This window comes from Necator americanus, chromosome II (assembly GCF_031761385.1).
Source record: "Necator americanus strain Aroian chromosome II, whole genome shotgun sequence".
NCBI classification, from domain to species: Eukaryota; Metazoa; Nematoda; class Chromadorea; order Rhabditida; family Ancylostomatidae; genus Necator; species Necator americanus.
In genome coordinates, this window is record NC_087372.1 from 34,209,962 (window position 1) to 34,226,777 (window position 16,816).

The 16,816-nt window shown below is 40.9% G+C and overlaps 1 protein-coding gene across 2 annotated transcripts; it reads right to left on the reverse strand.

Annotated features, from left to right (window-relative positions):
• Positions 1 to 4,072: 4,072 nt before the first annotated feature.
• RB195_020377 (uncharacterized protein) lies at positions 4,073 to 10,792 on the reverse strand (the record flags this gene model as incomplete). 2 transcript variants are annotated; one of them, XM_064188648.1, is made up of 5 exons in its annotated part: positions 9,351 to 9,353; positions 9,668 to 9,814; positions 9,895 to 9,977; positions 10,531 to 10,612; positions 10,678 to 10,698. In XM_064188648.1, the coding sequence occupies 5 exons, from the start codon at positions 10,696 to 10,698 to the stop codon at positions 9,351 to 9,353; spliced, it is 336 nt and encodes a 111-aa protein (XP_064044529.1). The 2 variants fall into 2 exon arrangements, with proteins under 2 accessions (XP_064044528.1, XP_064044529.1); XM_064188647.1 differs by lacking the exon at positions 9,351 to 9,353 and adding an exon at positions 4,073 to 4,165 and having other exon boundaries at positions 10,561 to 10,792.
• Positions 10,793 to 16,816: the final 6,024 nt, after the last annotated feature.

Genomic DNA, 16,816 nt, shown 5'->3' on the forward strand with positions numbered 1-16,816 from the left:
GCAGAAATGGGTGGCGGTAGCGAGTATTCTTTCACGATCCCAGCCGCTACGCTCCACCGCGCCGCTTAGAGAGCAGCCGCTTACGCAACTGTCCGTGCTTCGTGTCGCTTTGACCCAACTTATTAACTTGAGTTTTAAAAAATGAACTATCATCAGAGGAAAAAATTGAATCAAGCCCTAAAGTATAACAATCTCAGGTATACATTTAAGAAAAGGCGTTTATTGCGAGCTGTTTTAAGAAGGTTGCAACCCTTTTTGTATAAAACGCCAAGAAGCATAAATTCTCGAAATCAGAGAGCCATGGATAGCTCCTTATGATAGCATAATGAGAAATTAAGTAGCGCAGTCGGTGAGAGATTCCGCTGTCCGCACGACCGATCGGAGGATCAAATCCGCCGTAGTGCTAACCAAGCCTTTTATCCCTCCTCGGTCGATAAATTGGTACCAGACTTGACGCGAGGATAAAAACAGTGACACGTCGGCTAGCCCCGCAAGTCATTGTATAGGCTAGTTACACGTTCATAAACCTCAAACGATTCCCAATTAAAGTGAACGTGGGGGAACATCCCAAGCGGATTGATTAACGCCAGACACTTTCTCCTTTATTCTTTTTAAGAAAGATGAGGTCAATTTGATCTCATCCCTCTTAATTCCTCATCGTGTTTGTCGCATCAGGGAATAAAACTGTATCCGAAATCATCCAGCTTAGAAGCAGCAACACTCCACAAGCCTGTACTATATTTTCTTCATTTACTCGAAACACCGCGTCCATCCGTGCACTCAACTCCATAATACTGGCAATAAATAAATAAGTGAATAAATAAATAGATAAATCTTCAACGTAATGCTATGGAGTTTGCAGTAGGAAAAACACAGTTAAGACGAGTTGTTAGGGAGAACTAATGTGAGTTACAATTTCTAAAATGAAGTCTACACGAAAACGTGCAAGGGCTTGGTAGCAGATTACGCCCTTGACGAAACAGGAGAATCCGGTTTGGGCATACATTACATGAGTCGATAACTGAAATATGCTGCCTGAAAGATAGAGAAAAAGTGGAAACAAAAAGCACAGACAAGGGTCACCAAGAGTCGACTCGGGACATTTGTTACGCAGTGGAATGATTCATAACATTCAACAACACCATCCAGCAATCAGCAACTTTCAATCGATCTTCGTTCAGTACCACAGAAAATCTAGCGGAAATCGATCGACACAAAAGTACAGAAAAATCAATCCGGAAACCGTAAGCATGGCTAGAATGGCTATGGTTTTAGGTTTAACCAATAGGAAACAGAGATCAATCACCTGATCACAAGTCGGTTATAAACTCACACGTGACAATTCGTTCACAGCTAGGATGTCTGAGAGGATCAACAAAAGTGCTCAAAATCTGTTGTCATTGATTTCAAGGCAAAACTTCCAGCCGCAACACATTTTCGAGAAACAAAAGAGAACAACTATCCGGAAATCTGTTCATAAATTACATGTGCGAAATTAAATTGATGCCTTATAACACTAGCATAGTTGACTTTACTGGATTATTGACTATCTCACCAATGTTCCTAAACAGCAACTCCGAACAACCATGATCATGCTCTCGCATCCTATAAACCATATCATTCGGTGGACGAAAACACTGCAATTTGACAGAACACTGTTTGCCTGTCAAGTTCAGTAGAGGCGGCGCGCAATGTACAATCGTTGGCTTGAAATCGCGTGCACACTAAAACATTCCTGAATATCTCAGGAAGATCCGATCACATGAAAGGACACATCGGTGAGTTTTAGCATGGAAATGTGGCAAGCAAGAAGACACCAAATTTAAAATAAATGATGAAAATCGCAAGTATCCAGCAACTAAGATTTCACTGCAACTGATTGTTTAAGGAAACGTTTACAGATGCTTTTGCAATTTTTGTCACCGTAAAAAAAAACAAGAGGAGGAAGATTTTATGACCTAGATATTCAAATCCTTGCGAGATCAACTACAGCTTCAATATGACTAAAGTCCACAAAATTCCAGCCGTTCGGGCATAGTCACAAAATAAGAGCGGCGTGAATAGCCGTGCGCGCAGCAAGAGACATTTGACGGAACGAGAACGCAGCCGCCGCAGGTCTGCAAACGGACAAAAAAAGAAGAAAAGAATAAATCTACCATTGAAGAATTGCAAGTTCAGATAAAAGTGGGGGAAAATAAACCAATTAACTGCAGGTTCCTAATAGATAGGTGAATACATGATGGAAGAACGGACAAAATGTTCTTAGGAGTTGGGATTCCGGTAAGTAAGAAGTAGATGCCCGGCAATGCAGATTTTATTGTACCAAAACGTATTGTTCTAAACCTACTGATTTTGTGACCTTCTTTGCTGTTTTCGCAACGTTTTCCATGTTCTCAGTTTGTTAGCCAGCTCATTTAGGAACAAAATATTTTGCATTTAGAATCCAACGAAAACTTCTTTTATTCAGAAAAACGCGAGGTTTTGCAATGAGTTGCATATTGACATATCAAGCCAGCTATCATATCAAGCCGTCGAGAAGAATCTGAAAAATTATTTGAGTAACTACGTTCAGTAATAAAAACACAACGACCAAATAGTTTAAAGCGAGAAACACCGACGCTCTGTCTGTTACTGAAAGCGAATACACGTCGAATGCCGGCCGATAAGAAAGGCCAAAAAACGCTGTCAGGGCAGAATTGCGAAACGAGCAGGGCCCATGAAACCGTTGAACACTATCACGAACAAAAACACTTTTGCTACTAGGTATCTATGGGTTTCGTTCAAAATTGGAGATAAATATGTTATGGAGCTATGGAATAGCAGGAACGTTCAGAATCTTGTCTGAAAGATTACAGAATTCCTAAGCGTTCGGAATCTTGTCTAAAGGATTACAGAATTCTTAAGCGTACGGTTAATAACGAGTTCCGAACGTTCTTTTTGATACGTCCCCACATTTGAGTTACGCAATAATACGAGAATTTCCCAATGTTAAGCATTTCATTCTGCCCTCGTGTGCCTATGTTTGAACAGTCCTCTTACAGAACGGAAGAAAAGCAACAGCCTGCCAAACAATTTGCAGTAGAAAAATTGCGGATCGCGAAATTATTTCCATCTTTACAAGTGACTAAGTAAATGGCATTTCAATTTGTCCTCACGATGAAACTAAAAGCATACCAACCATTATTCGATATTGACATGTCTGGCGTTCAGTTATAGTTGATATCACAAACCCTGCGTATTTTGTGTAAACATGTCACGTAATACTGCCATGTAAGAGTTCGCAGACATTCAAACTTAGTAACAGTCAATTTCGGCAACGTAGAACAAAACCTTACTTATACCATCCAATAAATTTCTGGAATTGGTAGCAATTAAGTTCACACAGCCACTAGAACATGAAATAGGTAAGGAAGCAGCATCTGCACTGCACTAGCAGCAAAGGTCACGTCATTTAAAAAGATGCACACCGGAATGTTTTTTTTTAAGGAATTAAATTAGGAACTTTCGTTTAACTGATTCAGACTTGCTCGTACATAAATGTTGCGAGATTCAAAAAGTAACAAAAAATTTCATTAAGCATTGGTATCAGACATGAGGACCTCTTAACGTCGCAGATAGCACCAGAATATAGTAGGGTCAAAACGACATGAGGCACGTACGCAAATTGCGGTGGAGCGCAGCGGCTAGGAGCATGGTAAAACCCTTGCCGTCCATCGCGCCGTTTCGAGCGCGTACGCAAATGCACCGCGACTACACTCGTGATTTATGTCGTTTCGACCCGACTATAAGAGAGAATGAGGAAGCTCGGAACTGTCCCTTAAAGCGGTAGATAAGCTTATTCATTTTCATTTTTATTGCGTAACAGAAAATGCAGAATTACTACAAAAAAGAATTAGAAGACGGACTACAATTCCCTGTTGAGGCTTTATTACAATATGTTTGAAGTGAGGAAATATCCTTCTACTGGGATGCATATCAAAAGCTCATTTTCTCTCTAAATATCAGCTGCATTCGTGTTCGTAGACTGCTCTTGCAAGCCTATTTTACTACCAGAGAAGAAAATTTATGAGAACTACAACTCAACTACCACTGGCGACCAATGTCGTGGTGCTTGTATTGAACCAGCTAGCTCATTCTTACAATCTTCGTACTCACATTTCCTGCTCTAAAACATTGTTTTCAAGTCGTGAACACCATAAAGATACAGAAGAAAATAATCTAATTAGGTTACATCACTGCCGATAATCCATAAAACATCGGAACCCGAATTGATTGGTCGGTGCATACTGACACTACAAATGCAGAAGACAAGCACAAGATAAATCTAGAAGAAATCCTTGGATTTCTGACCAACGAATAGGCAACCATGGGGAAATTCTAAGAAAAATCAAGAAGTAGAACTTAATTTAGTATTAGCAGACATAGTTTATTTAGATATTAGTTATTAGTAGTAGCAGACAATGTCCACACTATTTTTCAACAAAACGAGTTCACAAATCAAATATGAAATGATAATCATTTGCTACCATTCTAAAGAAAAATGCTCACTGGCTTTTTTCTCTTGAATAGCGAAGACATAAACATATAAAGGAACTAAACCATCTCTACTACGCGTTTTCTCTATTGAACGCAGAACTAGAATGATGGCAAGAAATAAGATGAAAACTGTTGAATAAAAAGCCATCCTATGCATCTTAACATCGGCTGACTATTAGTGAGTCATACGATTTCTATCTCATCTGTTCCCGCGTGATTCCAGTCGTCAATGAATCATTTCATATGTAGGACGAAGAACATCATGCGTGCCTCGTTGTTCGTCAACTCACTTATCTGTCTACATCGCACTAGGATACATAGAAGAAAATAGAAAGATTTGAGGAGGTAACAGCAGTTTGTGATAGAAAAAGAATTGTCATAAATGAAATACCGAACGGAGAGAGAGAAGTGCGTTCAGCGCCATGCCTCATAACTGAGGCCGATAAGTATCAGAAGCTAAAACATTAACCAACGAAAAAGAGGAATGAAACGGACGAAGGCAAATGAAAAGTTGGAATTTCGAAACTATACTTCGATTTTTAACCACTTTCTACCCTAGAATCCACTTATAGCTATTATATAAATCCCCACATTCCGGAATGTACAGCGAATTTATGCTGCTTTTACATGTGAGAGGTTTTTCATGACGAGCACCTCGACACGCTTATTATTCCTTCCCACTGGATAAAAAACGAAAACTGCCTTTATAGGAGAAAACAATGCCGAACGTGCGAAACGCCTCCTCCTCTTTCAATTTCAATCAATACAAAACGATGACAAATGATCGTATTGATTGCAATGACTTGTCGGTCTCTAATGTGGAGCCGAACGAATGACTACTCTAAGTGAAGAACCAGAACTGGAACCGTTCCCAATAGTTTATAGCAGTGAAGAATGATAGCTTTTAGGCCATAAATAGACATCGGAGGTTTGCTGCTGAGTCATGTGGCACACGCTCAAATAAACCACTTCAGGATGGAAGTAGAAACAACGGAGAAATAAGAGAGAGAGCATTTCTCTCTTGTATTCAGCAGATCTCAATAAAACTTTGTCAAAAGAAACATTTTGAAAGATACGCTTTCACAAGAAAAATAACTAAGATTAAGGAAGAATGTTCGCGACCAACCGAAATAGTCGAAAATCGATAAACAACGAATGCTTACAGAACCCTCAACGAACGCAAGCACCTCAAAGAACCACCAGCAAAATGGAACCTCTAGCATTGACAACAAATATATTGAACAGCCACCATCCTCACATTTTGTGTCGCAACGCAAAGAAAAATCGATATGTGTCTAGGAGTAGCTCGTGGCAAAATAACCGTTTTCTGAGAAGAACAGAAGAAATTCTTTTGTTTCCATCTTCATAATAAGACTGTACACAAATATTGCGAGAAATTGATGTGTAGTTCTTCGATAAATGACAATGGAAAACTTGCAGCGAAGAAAAGCAAGAGTTGAAAAGCCAGGAAGCGAAGAGAACGGCAACAACACCCACTAATTGATGATGGGAGATGTAATTTATGAATACAGAACTATTAAGCGCAGCTATGATAGAAACTGTGTATTGTATTAACATAACAGAAATAGATTCCTCCTATCGCGACAGCCGATAAGATGTATAGGTCACATATCTCAAAACCATTAAAATTTGTTAAAGAGCGGTTCGTTATTTGGGAGTCCATAGCAGAAGAGAAGCCAATTCCATTAAAAAAGAAAGAAAGGTTCCCACCTGCTTCTCGGAATAAAAAAAAGAACAAAACTTATTGATTAGCTGCATAAACAAATACGTGAAACCTTACGAACGAAAAACAACACGCTTACTGAAAGGCATCCAGCATAAAACGAAGGGATCAGTGCGCATATATCACGAGAAACAGGGAATTATCAACAAAACAGAACAGTATGACCGACACTGTTGAAATACATCACATGTAAGCTAAATAAAGTATTGCATTGCAATAGCAACAGAGATACATAGTAAAGTTTGTGAGAATAAGAATGGAACGATTTATTTCCAACGTAAGCAATTTTAGGTGTTTTTTTTTAAACCACAAACACATGAACTTGCACTCATGTGCAAAACAAAACAAAACTGTCTTTCTTACACGATACGATACACGAAACTGTCTTTCTTACACGATACTTCGCTTCAAAAAAATGTGGCTACCGCTGAAGCATTCCATGGGAAAAAAATTGGGAGAAACCAATAAACATACAGTGATTAAGAAAAGGTATAACTTGAAATTTATCTGATTTACCAACGTGCAGATAAACTGAAGGCACAAATGTACGCTGGGAAATGTTAAAGAGCCAAACATAAGAAAAACTCAACAACTGGTTGAACCTGCTGGATTTCTTAATTTAATCGGCGTATGCCAAAAAAACCTCATTTGCGAACCACTGCCGCTCATTTTCGGTAGTCTTAGCATGGAATCCTGAGTACGCAGAAGGAAATTTGTTTGTCATAAACAGAACTATTTCACTGAATCTGATAAATGTCAAGTTGATCAGACTCTTACTCTTACAATGATCCAAATTCAACAACGCGGAAGTGCGAAGTCAGCCAACTGCCTCGGCACATATCAAAATTGAGCAGAGCTGACACATTACATTCGCTCCGTTTGTTAGAAAAAAAAGTGCACTAACGAGTGCTTTTTAGTATAAAGTATTCACAGTACATTCACCACCAAAAATAACAAAGTTACGAGCAAAAAACAGACAAACAAAAAAGTTGCAAAAAATAGGTCAGCGCATGCATCTTCAAAAAAAAAACCTCCCCTCTCTTGTTCCCAGCTCTACATGATGCTAGAAAGTAGTATGTGACTGAAAATATGTACAGCAATGAAGAAATAGAAGAATAGAATAACAAACAAAGATCGCCAACGATTTCTTCTAGTGATAATCCCATCCTGGATGATTTCCTATTCATGCTATACTTTCTTCTTACTCGAGGATCCACAGGACGTCTTAACCAGCTTCACAAATGCAATTGAATTAAATAAGACTAAGACAAGTTTTTCTATAATCATTGCGAGTTCGGCCCCCACTACTGGAGATCATAAAGTCTGCTCAAACATACCCATGTGCAAAAAAATTAAGCAAAGTGAAGATAATTTCGTAGAGAAAAATGCAAAAAAAAAAAGGAGAGCGACAGAAATACGAGATCCCAGAAGGGGAATACCTCAACTACAATAATAACGAACAATCACTTAAAGTTGAGATATCGACGCCAACGAACTTGTCGCTCCAGCACTAGGGCTAATTTTTGCTTACTCACAAAACCTGAAAATAAAATTAGTACTAATGCAAAGTAGGTAGTTATTGAACCGAATAAAAGAACAAAAAATGCACCTCCTTAAAGGCATCACCCCACGAGTCTGGGGTAGTACGGGTTTCAGGTAGAGTATTCGTATACGGGATAGTACATTATGGAGGGTGGGTGATTCCGTCTATTTCTTCCTAATTGCCGTAAAAAACGGTCCGGAAAATGCGGTGCGTGCACAAGGATGGCGCGCTTCAATCGAACTCCTTGTATAATAATATAATATAAATAATAGAACGCCCGAAGCCGTATCTTCCGGGCCGTTTTTCACGGCAATTAGGAAGAAATGGACGGAATCGCATCCCTCTCCATAATGTACTATCCCGTATATGAATACTCCACCTGAAATCCGTACCACCTCAGATTCGTGGGATGATGCCTTTAAAACCGAAGACTACTACAAAATTTGCATACTTTCGCTGAGCAAAAATTGCTCTCTGAAAACCATGTCGACATCTAATAAAACGTCAGAGGTATGGAAAAAGTAAAAAAAATACAAAGTATGAAGGTACTTCAAAACTAGTACAGCTTCGAAACATCCAAACATTTGACCATGCAAATAAGAATCATACACAAAAAAAGTGGAAATCTTGATATTAGTATTCCAATCAGATGCTCGCCACATTAAGAAAAAACACTATATTTTACTTATCCCGGGAAAAAATTAAACATAGGAGTGAACCAATGCAAAGAAATATGAAAAAAAAGAATAAAATTAGTCAACTGCGAACTTCCCTACCGGTAGCCTACGGATTCTCGAATAATTCATGCTTTATAAAAAAGCAACGTTTACGAGACAAAACAAGTGGGTATCTTTGCCTCAAAATTTAGAAGACTTTCTGAAAATTAGAAAACGTTGAACAGTCTTTTGCATTTCAATTATTCCGCTGACTATTAAATCAATCGCTTAGTTTCCTTCAAGTCATTAAATGAGCGATAAAAGGGATGAGATACAGTTTTGTCTAAGCTGAAATTGAAAAGAAAGCTGTAGGAGATAGATCATAACCGAAACGCAACCCACAAGGTCTCTAATAATGTTAAACGCAAGGAGAATTCCTAGCTCCTTTTTTCAGTGCAACCTTCACCAGCGTCTTTACAAAATGTTGCTAATGAACGTGGCATAGGTTCTCCATAATATCACAGTTACTGCAGCGAGTATTCGTACTATCTGCATTGCATGTAACTAAACTAACTATGCAGATTCTACGTAAAAGCTACTCAAAATATTCGACGTGCACCACCCTTTACGCTACCTTTTCAAGGCAATAACTGATCAGATTCTATATTATACTGTTTGCACAAGAAGTGTGTTATGACTATACGGATATATCATTTGGTATACACTCTTTACTATGAAGAGGCTGTGACAGCTCCAGAAAAATAATCCAGCCCTTCGATTATCCGCACTCAACTTTGTATCCTTCCAGAGAATGTCGGGAGCAGCAGTTCTCAAAAATTTTCTGGTGAACATGACCGTGCCTTTGGCTGCCTCACTGAAAAAAAAAACCATTTTCGCACACAAAAGGACCTTCCATCTCTTCGTGAAAACATTCGGAAAGAGAAGAATAGTAGACTGGAGAGGGAAAATGTAAATGGGGTGGGGGGAGAAGGAGGCAAGCAGTGGTGCCCTTATTTCTCGAAAAAATAATTAAATCAATCAAGGCCCTAAGGCCAAACCATTAGTCTTGGAGGATCTATGACATGTAAGCTAAAGTTACTAAGAGAAAAAAGCAAGTTAGAGAGACGAGAGTGGAGATCGTCGGAAGTTAGTTCTCTCATAATAGAAAGAAATAAGAGAAATACAAACATAGTTGAATTCACAGCCAAACTCTTCGAGGCGAAGACGATCCTTACAATTTCGCTGATGTGCATCGATGTTACAAAGATCGAGAATATGAGTCGGATTGAAACGGCACATCACAACGCAAGAGCCACGTGTCCTCAGTTCCTCCTGCTGTAAAACTACTTCAAATGAAAAAGGTTAATCAATTTAGCGAAGGTAACTTCAAGACAATTCGACTACATGGAACAGACCGTTGGAGCAGTCTTAAACAATGTCCTCGCCAACTTTGACTTTTCTTCCAAATCCATTCGCTCATACCTCTCAGGATCTCGTTCTATAATATACTCTTCTCAAATTTTCAGTGAACATTTCTAAGGGTATTTGTCAGAAACGGTTTTTTGGAACTTAGAAGCTGATTGTGAGCTAGAATTTGGAATTATGTGTCTTTTTTCACCCATTACTGGTTTCGTATAGTGTAATATAACTATTCTAAGGAAATGCTGTTACGAAAAATATGATGTTCTCCATATCCTTCTCAAGCCGGCAGAACCCCCATAGGACAGACAGAAAGAAGCGGTACTGCTATAGTCGGACCACAACGACCTGAAAATCAACTGCGCTCAAAGCGGCGCTGTCGGGCTAGCGGTTGGGTTGAGTTGGGACCATCCCTTGCTTCGCTCGGACTGCAGCGATGAGAAGTCGAGATCCTCTCGGTCTCAACCGCAACGCTCCACCACGACGCAACAAGCGCACCCGCTTACCCCGAGCACAGCAGCACCAAGTTTCCGATCGTTTCGAACCGACTATAGCACTCCGCAATGCAAGACTGGTAATGTGCGAAATGGTATTACAGAAGACGCTTTTGTAAGTGAAATAAATGTGAATACCTTGCGATCTTTGAGGAATTGACCTCGAACCTAGATTTTCCCGTCTACTGCTGAGTGGTTCCTGACGGTACTGCCCATTTTGCTGAGTATTACGTCTAATACCACGATCATCATATGAATTACGTTGGTCGTAATGTTGTCCCCAACCATTTTCACGATGATGTCCATCTGGCGGCGAAATATAGTCCCGGGACCGAAACGAGGAGGAATCAAATGACTCCCGCTCTTGTGCGTGATATCTTTCGTTGGGTCTTCGGTTCATCTATCAATCGATTCTGAACCTAAAATTTGTACCGAAATGAGAAAATTCGAAATATTTCGGCAGTGGACACAGCCGAAAAAAAAACGCTGTTAAAGGCATCGCCCCACGAATCTGAGGTGGTACGGATTTCAGGTGGAGTATTCGTATACGGGATGGGAGACTACGAAGAGGGGGGTGATTCTGTCCATTTCTTCCTAATTGCCGTAAAAAACGGCCCGGAAGATACGGCTTCAGACGTTTTGGCGCACTATTTTGTACAGGGAGTTCGACTGGACCGCACCAGCCTTGTGCGGCGCCGCATCTTCCGGGCCGTTTTTTACAGCAGTTAGGAAGAAATGGACGGAATCACCGCCCCTCTCCACAGTCTCCTAACCCGTATACGAATACTCCAGCTGAAATCTGCACCACCTCAGATTCGTGGGGTGATGCCTTTAACTCGCGAGATCACACACAAAACTGAGCCCTTGTAGGAAGGAGAAGGAAAAATTCAGAAATATTGCCCTAAGGTCCGGTCATAAATAAATATTAAAACCCAAAAATAACGCATAGGTTCTATACAGTGGACGAAGGAGTCGGTCTATTTCAAAGGAAGGAAGCCACCTCGAAGCAGACATGTCCAACTGGAAAGGTCACAGGGCTTCCCCTAAAGAGGATTTCTCCTTCTAATCTAATTTAAATTATAGGGTGGAATGTGTCTCTGCATGTGTTGGGTCCTTAACAACTTTAGCACTTAGCATAGTAACCTTTGGCTAATCCAATCCATGAAGATTGACCCCTCATACTCGCAGCCTCCACCTTCTTGCACGAGACACATAGCACCAATTTGTTAAATTTGCATTCTTGCTACTTCAGACTTCAAATCTCTTACAGAAGCATACATACAGTTCCCCATTAATATTAAATTTTCTCCATCTAACGTTGGATTCTATTGATGACTTCTGCACGAGATGCAATATGACCCCCTTAAATTTGGAAGTGTGTAATAGCGCTCATGTCTCATAAAACAAATTTAATGTTCTTTCACTACGTGCTCTACTTCGTTAACGGCCGAAAACAACCACAAAAACACCTAAAAAAGCCACAAGAAAATAATTCTTCGTATTTAGTAAAATGTTCTATCTAATGTGGTAGTTGCTCACAGTAAACTATCAGTCATAAAACGCACATCTTCCGTAGATAAAGATGGTCCCGGTAGAATAACCGAAAACAGACGCATACTGTGCGTTTTTATCGTTGGAAATCTTGAAAGTGCAAAAACAACACTACGAAAATGTGACATATTTGAGACCCTCAGGGAAGACAACTGCAGAAGTGCATCAAATGAAACTCTCTGGATCCTCGTACACCAAAGTGGTCAATAAAACTCCCACTTACGTTCCCGACAGCTATCGTAGCCCGTTTATGAAAAAGAAAATAGAACGAAGCTAAAATATACCTAGAGGAGAGCATAATGAAATAGCCGATGCATGTCTGAATCACGTGTTCAAGGACGACAGCTGTTGAACTCGTCCGGCAGCGGAGTGCAAACTCGTACATTCGAATTTGGGCACATTTGTGCCTCCACAGAATGCACATCGCTCCACCTAATGCTAATGGAAGTTGTAAGGTAGTGAGGTGTTCAGTAGTAGCCGGCATCATGGGGTTTTGTTTTTGAATAATCATCTGGCGTGAGATCACGATATTCTCTCATCTTTTCTTGTCAAAGAGAGTTGACAAGGCCTAGTTAGGGTTTATAAGGTCGCAACGCTGCTCCATCAACAGTTGGTAAGAAGGGTCCCGTAGATTTTCGAGCATCCCTCCGATCATACATTGCTTGAGCAATTAGAGATGCAGTGTATCCTAAGAAGATTCAACGTAACTGCTTCCTAATTAGCTGACTACGCCTATAGTTGGTCAGAACGACGTGAAGCGCGGTGCAGTTACGTAAGCGGTTGCGTTTGAAGCGGCGCGGTGGAGATATCGGTCAGAATCGAGATGGGACCATCGACCACCAGCTGCAGCAATGAACAACGGTAGCACGGACCTCACTCGATCACAACCGCTACGCTCCACTGCACCGCTTCGAGCGCATCCGGTTACGCAAGTGCACCGTGCTTTATGTCGTTTTGACTCTGCTATACCTACTGTCTGTCATATGCTGCATCATCGGCGCACTGAAAAAGATCCCGATGGCCATAAATAATAATAGAACTTTTTTCTTTAAAGAATACGGAGTAGGGTCGAAAAGGCGTGTACGGCGTAGTTGCGTAAACGGCTGCACTCGAAGTGCCGCGGTGAATGTAGCGGTTAGGATCGACGTGGAAGCATCACGAACTGCGGCGGTGAGTGGTGCTGAAGAGGGTCCCCTCACAACCGCTACGCTCTACGGTGCCGCTCCGAGCGCAGCCGCTTACGCAACTGCACCGTGCTTCATGTCTTGTTCTGACTATAGCTCACGAGCTACTTAATTGTTTTGTTAAGTCAGACACATGCTCTGGAGTTTTCTAATGCCTCTTCGGTCGTATGGATGGAAATAGATGCCTGGGAGAGGACTTTCTGTACAACTGTCTGTCTGACCGCGTAAAACAAGACGAGTTCAATTTCCAAACTTCTTGATGATAATATCACGACGAGATTCGCTCCTTCTCTTTTAGTTGATCGCCACACTATTTAATATGTCATGTATTATTTAGTGCACTGTTTTTTGAACGTCGTCTTCAGCCCAACTTCTATTCACATTACGAGTCGGGTGTACGTAGACTCGTAGTTTGTAGGTGTTTTCCCTACTAATCTATTCAATTCGGCAATTTCGACAGCTCTTACTTTGTACTCTTCTTTTTCATATTTCCTTGTAAGCGCGGAGCCTTGTCTGCGTTTCCATAGTCAGCAGAGCATCTGGGACGGTTGCCTAAGCCTCTAAAAATGACTGGGGCGTGGCTTCGCTGAGACATGTTTGCGTGTTCCTGGACATAACCGCTGGATACATGAGGTAACGGAGGCATTCGCGGAAGAATCTACCGAAGCTCTTTCCTTCCTCTCCACAGCTCCCCTGTGGTTAAAGGCACCATCCCACGAATCTGACGTGGACGTAGATTCCTGGGATGGTTCCGCTCATCTCTTCCTGCATTACTATCACGACGTCCTCTGTTGCAACGCGCCACCTTTGCACCCTCCGCCTGCGATTCGTCGAAAATCCATTCGGACGCCGTTAGGCAATTCATTACATCCGATGAATCGCAGGCGGAGGCGGGGTGCAAGGGTGGCTCGTTGCAATGAAAGATGTCGTAAGGAACCGTATTCCAAAGCTATCTGTTTACGGTGATGGTGGGAGAGACGGGCGGCACCAGCCCTGTATTCACAATCTACGACCCGATATACGTATATTGCAACGAAAATCCATACTACGCCAAATTTGTAGAGTGATATCTTTAGCACTCTGAAAACAATGAAGTCGAACTAATCTGTTCACCAGGAAGGATTCCTGCACGCGGACTTCCATCGAAGACTTTTCAAATCACCTCCAGTAAGATGAATTTTCTCACACAGGCTGACTAAAATCATCTGTATTCAGCACAAGGCAGCCTGTCACGCGGCTTGATTTATGGTGCAACGTGCTGGGTTCGGAGCTACCCTTTGCAGGTGGCTGCGAGTGCAGCAAGAGTGAGTCAAAATCAACAACTTCGAAATGGTCGATGAAGTGATCGGTATTTTTAGATTAAACATACTGCAACGCATCCGCCGCAGCGCAGGGTCTTTCTCTGCTTGACAACTGCACCGAGGTTCTGGTCAAAACGACCTGATCCTCGGTGCAGTTGCGTAAGTAGTTGCGCTCGAAGCGTAGCATATCGGTTAGGATCAAGGTGAGACCTCCTTCAGCGGATCGCAAGGGGTGTGCGGTGGGCAGTGGTAGTGAATTGTGGCATTAGTGACAGGGAGGATAGCATGATAACAAGGATAAAATATTGTGTAGTATTAAATTATTGCCTACATTACAAAATGCTACAGCAAGTATTGTTAAATAATTACATACATCACAAAATATTACATTAGACAACATCAAATAATTTACAAACATAAACATTCATAGACTACAAGATGTTGTACTAAGTTTCAGGGTGTGGGAGATTTACGCGGAAGCGCCAATATTTTGTTTTGAAAATGTACAACTCGTTCAGAATATTACTACGGGACCACCTAGGCTCATCACCCCGCTATGCCAGGTTTTTGCAAAAGAGAAAAAAAACTTGAAACTATTCCTTAAAAGTGCAGAGTTTAATGACATGTAGTTTTCAGGACATCAAAAGTGGAACATGCAGAATTTAGTGACCAAAAAAACTCAGATTCTGTATGAGTATTAATGGGTCTGGGAGATCGAAAATAACCTAGTGATATGAGGACCTGAAGGAATAGTTGAGGACGAGTTTTGAAGATTTAGATTTTAATTAAGATTTCAGAGGAAGATTTGCCCTGCAAAATCATCACGTCGCTGTTTTTTTGAGACTTCCCAGCTTTTTTTTTCGAAATTTAGATGGAACGGAACGTAAAATCTTTCGACTTTTTTCGAATTTTTCCCATCTATTCATCTTTTTCCCATCTCATCTGACAGAGTCAGAACTTTCGGACAAGAGAAATTTTGCACATAGGGGTTTCCTTTGCCCCTCTATGCGAATATATGGGTGACTTTTTAAAACGCCGTCCCGTTTTTCTGGAATGGGAAAACTTGCCAAAATCTCGATTCGATTCAGCTCGTTGGCCAAAAAGTGTGTGATCTTGAATAAAATTCAATAACTTAAAATAACTTGAAGTGGAGCATATCATCTTCCAGTATGTTGTAGCCAAAGATTTTCTCTATTAGATCTCTCGTCACAGGATTTCCACAGCTCCGCCGTTTGGCGGAGCCTATGAGTTGAAAGAAAACAGCGGTATGACTGTTTTGTAGGGCAAATTTTCTTCTCTGAAAAGAAGACTTCCTAAAATATTTCTCTTGATCCTCTTTTCACGAAGTTATTTGCGATATTCCAGACCTAACAATCCGCACAGAATCTTAGCTTTTTTGGTCCTTCAGTTCTATCAAGTCCATTTAAACTGCTGAAAACTGCGTATAATTAGATTCTTCATCTTCTAGAAGTACTTCGAATGTTTTAACTCTGTCGAACTTGGATCGTCCCATTATCACATCGCCGAAACAAAATGTTTATTTTTTTCGTTTTTTTTTCGTCGTACTTTCCTTTCCTTTTCTTTTTTTCGTCCCTCAGTAATTCGACCTACGCACTTGACTCTTCACTTTGTTGTCGCATTTTGTGCCTTAGCCAGTTAAAGTTAAAGATACTTCACGGATTTTTGAATAGAATAAAAGTGAATCTCAATACCAACATTTCAATAACATTTCAGCAGATTTGTTCTTCTACTACTTGGTGATTCTTCGCTGGTCGTGCCCCATCACTACGCTTGACCCTCTCTGCAGTCCAAGTGAAGCTAGCGGTGGTCACACCTGGATCAAAACCGCTAGCTTAACCGCGCAGCTTCCACCGCAAAGGTCTGCGCAACTGCACCAAGTTTCAAGTCGCTTTGATTCGATTTCGCCCTTCATTCGGCGCCGTGTCTCAAATCGCAGGCGTATCTCAAGGATGCGTTTGAACGTTTTCATCTTCGGCTGTGTGTTTCACTAAGTTGGTGGCGTAGATACTTTTTCCTGCGTTCTATTTGGAATTGTCTACGTTTGTGTAGGTGCATGATGGATGAGTGCATTCTGAACAGCAAACACAGTTTTTTTTGAAGAGATATTACCGTAACGCACTCTAATGTCAGTTCTTCTGTCCTCTCAAATGTGTACCGGTTTGAACGCATACCATGGATGGCGCTATAGTTTTTTCTTTCAACAAAGACATTTTATACGCTTTGGGATGTTTCAATTTCAAAGATATCTGCTAAATCAATAAAATCGATAGGTGGTTATGAAGAGTCCGTGATTTGTAGACTGGGCATAGTTTGTGCGAAGTGTTTCACTTACTCAAAATAAAAAGTTTCTATTTCAAAAATTTTGAT